General features: G+C 36.7%; 1 protein-coding gene across 5 annotated transcripts in view; it reads right to left on the bottom strand.

Moving 5' to 3' along the window:
- Nucleotides 1-5,190, bottom strand: part of Ccdc68 (coiled-coil domain containing 68) — a 57,180-nt gene that overhangs the window by 14,606 nt on the left and 37,384 nt on the right. Inside the window, exon 11 of one of the 5 annotated variants that reach the window (XM_010611521.1) lies at nt 1,927-1,991. The exons of the other annotated variants lie outside the window; for them this stretch is intronic. Coding sequence (XP_010609823.1) covers nt 1,935-1,991 — 57 coding nt within the window. The 3' untranslated portion in view covers nt 1,927-1,934. Of the gene's footprint in view, nt 1-1,926; nt 1,992-5,190 lie in introns of those variants that run through there. 5 annotated transcript variants of the gene reach the window in all.

The following is a 5,190-nucleotide window of genomic DNA, read 5'->3' as shown; positions in this document are numbered from 1 at the left end:
ATATATATATGTATGCACATGTGTATGAGAGAGCAAAATAGGCAGTAAGGAGACTTTTTTCAAATGAAGGAACAAAAGATGGAGGGAGAGGAAGGAAAGGGGTTGGGGAAAAAGAATAAAAGAGAAAAATGATAATGAAGATGGAGCTTTTGCAAATAGGAAGGGGACTCAGAGTTGTAGGGAGCAGGGAGGAAAGAGATGTAGAGGAGATGGAGGGAATGAAAAAGATGCATTACATACATGTGCTGACTCCCCATGACAAATTCAATCACTACAGACTGCAAGTGTACAAAGAAATTCAAAAGCAAAAAGAATTCAGTAAGGAAAAAGACACATCTTTCTCTATGTATGGAAGTTTCTGGGATTAACAAGCAGCTAGGTGTAAAATGACAGAGGAGGCCCCAGCTTTAAAAGAACAGCCTTACATTAATCCCATTCCTTGTTAGGAAACCAAGGTTGTAAAATGTCATATAATTAAAGTTTAAATGACATTTTAAAGACTCCATTTGTTGGTTTGGAGTAAGCCAACACCAAAATGCATAGTTTTGGTAAAAAGACAACATTTTGACAAAATCCAGAAAGCTGTCTGGGTGTGGTGGTGCACGCCTGTAATGCCAGCACTCAGGAGGCTGAATGCAGGAGAACTGATGTGTGTTTAAGGCCACTTTGGGCTACATGGTGATTTCCAGGCCATTCTGAATTACATAGCAAGACCCTGTCTTAAAAAATAAAAATAAAGGGATTTAGCTCAGTGGTGCTGCTGCCTACCTCACAAGTGCAGGTCCTAAGTTCAACCCCTCCAAAAATAAATAAATAAAAATTAAAATAAAAGTTAAAATAATTCTAATAAGTGCCTATCGAATAAGACTTTTACCAGATGTTTTATGTGCATTCTTTCTTTGATGGGACTCAGCTCTACATAACATGTATATTATGCATTATGACAGTATGCATATTATATATTAAAATTATATAATTAATATGCATAATGTTTATGATACATGTATAACTTTATTAATGATACAGAGCTAGCAAAACTCAAACTAAGTAGCTACTCTGCTAAACCATAAATAGTATGTTCAGCATTAGTGTACAGATGCTGAGGCTTTATGCAGCCTGCTTGATTCTAAAGCCCATGCATTTTGTTATTTCTTTATTTGGCCACAAGAACTAACTCAGACTCCTTATAAGTAAGAAAATGGTGATTCCATGAGATGCAGAGATTTGGGGATTTCTGAAAGGATAATGAACACGAAACAAAAGAAAGCAAGACAGCAGGGAATGGATCCATGATCAGTCTCACACACATATGCTCAAGTTATTTTGTCCCTGCGCTGTGTACAACACTCAGCCAGGGCCAGGAGGATTGTGAAGAAGAGGAGAAAGGATGATATCTTCTCCTTCAGTGAGTGTAGAGGATACACACGCTGGTCAAAGTGACAGAAACATGCGTGTAAATTTTTTAAATAAATCAAATAAAGGCAACTCAAGAGATGCCACAAAACAGTAATTAATTGATGACTGCAGCAGAGAAATCAGTGGGACTTGAATAATTTAGGACATTTTCATGCAGATAGAGATTTAATCTGGATATCAAAGACAAAGTGAAATGGATAAGGTGGAAAAGAAGGGAGAAAAAAACTAAGACCATGATTCTCATAGTGTGATCCTAGGATCAGCAATCACCTGCATACTTGTTAGACACACAAATCTTCAATCCCCAGCCAAACCTACTGAGCCAGAACACAGGAGCCTGCTGGTGTCCATTAAGTAGCTTATCAGATGGCTCTGAGGTCTGCTTACAGTGGAGAACCCAGGGCTGATAAAGTGATTTTCAGACTGATTATATGTTAGAATTGCAAGAAGAGCTTTAAAAACTGATGGATACCTGAGTTCCCTCCCCAAGATGCCGCTCATTTCTTTGTAGTCTGGGTTCAGGTATTTTCCAAATTCTGCAGGGAATTTGAATGCACAACTAAGACGAAGAACTCCTGAGGGGAGGAATCAGAATCAAGATGTGGATTTCCCCCCATCTCAGCTCCTACCATCCACATTGAGTAATAACTACAAGACTGAGCCAACATCATCAGGCACATTAATCATTTCACTGTGATCCTTCAAGAGTTATTCATTTAAATCTCATCCAGGAAATATACTTCAGATTTGATTAATTGATAATAAAGATGTTCCTCATATAATGGAGATAAATCTAACATACACTCCAAACAAGTGCAGGCATGTATCACAGGCCAAGAGTGTGGCTGAAAAAAACCTTCCCCCACCCTTCAAGTTAAGAAACAATCAGAGATGTAAAAGTGTGATGACAGCCATGATTGCAATAAGAATGTTCTGTGATTGGACAATTACATGGAAGCTATTTGGACATTTTCCAAAATAAACTTCTATTTTCTCAAGTTGAGAAGTCCCAATCAATAAAAAAGCATGAATTATCATGTCTGAGGTCTTAAATTTATTTCGGTTTCCTTTTTGATTTGTTCCATCTACCATATTAAGGTTTTTATTTTTAATTCATAGCCATTTTTACTTTTTTCTTTTTTTCAAATAACTGTTCAGATAGGTTCGTCATTGTTATGACTCTATCCTAGGATAGTTTAGTGACACAGTTTTCCAAAATAATGTTTTTTCACATGTAATCTTTTATCAACAGAAATTCTAAGAATTAAATTTTAAGGATAGTGGTGATTATGTAAAGCGGGATAAGCTTCAAAGATTAGGAAATGGTGTAATTTCTCAAGACGCATTTCCATATGAGCAGATCATTAGTGAAGGAGTTAGAAATGCATGAAATATAAGATGAATGCCACAGTTGTAAATTGTGATGATGAAAGATATGGAAAGGCAGAAAGGAAGTAAATAATTTAGAGAGAGTCAAGCAGAAAATCTCTGATGATATTTAAAGAGGTTTAAAAGACTTCAAGGTTTTTAAAAGTAGAGCTATATGAATTAATTCATTCCCCCATTTGGAAGGAGGAAAAACACAGTAGATTAGAAAGAATACCACAGAAAAAGAATATTTCTTTCCATGATATGAAAACTAAGAATAAAAAAATATTTAATGAAATAACTGTCACCATGGCTACAATAACTATAAATCACTGTGGAAATCTAATGTTACAACTATTCATTTGAAAATGTATATTGTGTACTTGTATGCATATAAAGCAGAAAATCTGATGATATTTAAAGAGGTTTAAAAGACTTCAAGGTTTTTAAAAGTAGAGCTATATGAATTAATTCATTCCCCCATTTGGAAGGAGGAAAAACACAGTAGATTAGAAAGAATACCACAGAAAAAGAATATTTCTTTCCATGATATGAAAACTAAGAATAAAAAAATATTTAATGAAATAACTGTCACCATGGCTAAAATAACTATAAATCACTGTGGAAATCTAATGTTACAACTATTCATTTGAAAATGTATATTGTGTACTTGTATGCATATGTTGCACATACAGATACACAAACACACAACTATTTGATAACTCAGATAAGCAGACATTAAGGTGGCGTGGTCACATGCTTCCCAGTCAAGTCCATTCAACTGGCTTTGCAATTTGCTAACATCCCAGTTTAGGTACTTTACACTTGTGTCCTCACTAGGGATAGGCTAGGAATCCATGGACAGCCACTCAATCACTCACTCCCTCCACTTCAATACCTGGTCAGTAACACCTGCTGAGTGACACCCTCCCATTCCTCTCTCACCCCTCAGTGTCCCATTCTTGCTTCAAGTACTTAGAATTCCCTATTTAAGCTTCACATTCACTTGCTTATGTGTTTATCATCTGTACCCACAATGAAAATGTAAGCAAGACAAGGTCATAGACAGCCAGACCCAGCACTTACAACATTTCCTGGTACGTCACAAAAATATGAAAATACTTGCTGAACAAATAAATTAATGTGAATTGGACTTTTTAAAGCTCAAAGGGACATGAACATTCAAGGAATGTTTCCTGACAAGAAAAAGATTTATCTACTGAGGAAAATATATTTTGAGACCATAAAGATACTCATCAGATATTGCTACTTTTTGAAGTCTTATTTATAAAATATCATAATAGAAAACACCAGGCAGGGTTAAGCTATATACAGAGAATTTAAAATAAGAGAGCGAGGTGCTGTCACATCACTGTGACATCGGCAGCAGACCAACAAGGATCCACGAGAGGAACACAATAAGACTGTTGCTGTCCCCACCGAGCAGCAAATCAGCAATCATTTGCTAAGACTAGAATATAAAAACAGAATACAATGGAAACAGACAGATTTTCCTGGTCTCACTACTGGGCCAAAATGTTGACTGGATTAATGTACACTATCCGGGATAAGATGCCACTTTACTTAGGACAATAAAATCTGCTTTGAGGATGATATAAACAGACGCAGCTAAAGAACAATGCACTATCAGTGCGTTGACTCTGTGGTGAGAGTTAGAAATTAATTGGTTAGGACCAGTGCCCAGGACAGTAATGAGGTGAATCACCACAGAAAGATTCCTATTCTAAGGTAGAAGGTATATTACATAGGCCAGTAATTAAAGCAGCAGGATATTAGAGCCAAAATAGGCTGACAAGCTATTGGAACAATTTCCAACATAAGAATTTAGAATACATGAGTGCTTCAAATTCATCCACTTGCAGTAAGTTCCAGAGTGCAGTGGTCATGTCTATTTTGTTTGAAAACTGTTTTCCTGAATAAGTGCCTGTACTATAGTAGTCACTTATCTTAGTCACTTTCCCATTGCTGAGACACAATACTCAACACGCACAACTTGAAGAGGGGTTTGTTTTGGCTCACAGTTTTGGTCCATAGATGGCTGGCTCCATGGCAGAAACAGGATGGCAGAGGGCAAGGTAGAGAAAAAGGTGCTGAATCCATGGCAGCCAGGAATCAGAGAAAGAAGTGAGGAGCCAGGGACAAGAGTATACTCTTCCGGTCATGTGCCCAGTGACCCAAATCCAACCAGACCCTGCCTCCTAACAGTGCGCTCAGTTCATCAATGGATGATTCCACCTGCACAATCTAATCACCTTCCAACACACGAGGCTTTAGGGACATTTTGGGTCTAAACCACAACATCTCTCAGCAAGTTCTAATTATATAATTTTTAATGTGAACAAATGAAATGACTAAAAGTTTTTATTACAATACAATAAGCATATA

The sequence above is a fragment of the Fukomys damarensis genome, unplaced genomic scaffold, assembly GCF_012274545.1.
Source record: "Fukomys damarensis isolate Sample0158 unplaced genomic scaffold, DMR_v1.0_HiC HiC_scaffold_30, whole genome shotgun sequence".
NCBI lineage: Eukaryota > Metazoa > Chordata > Mammalia > Rodentia > Bathyergidae > Fukomys > Fukomys damarensis.
The sequence above is the reverse complement of the archived record's forward strand: the minus strand, read 5'-3'. Positions and strand labels throughout refer to the sequence as shown.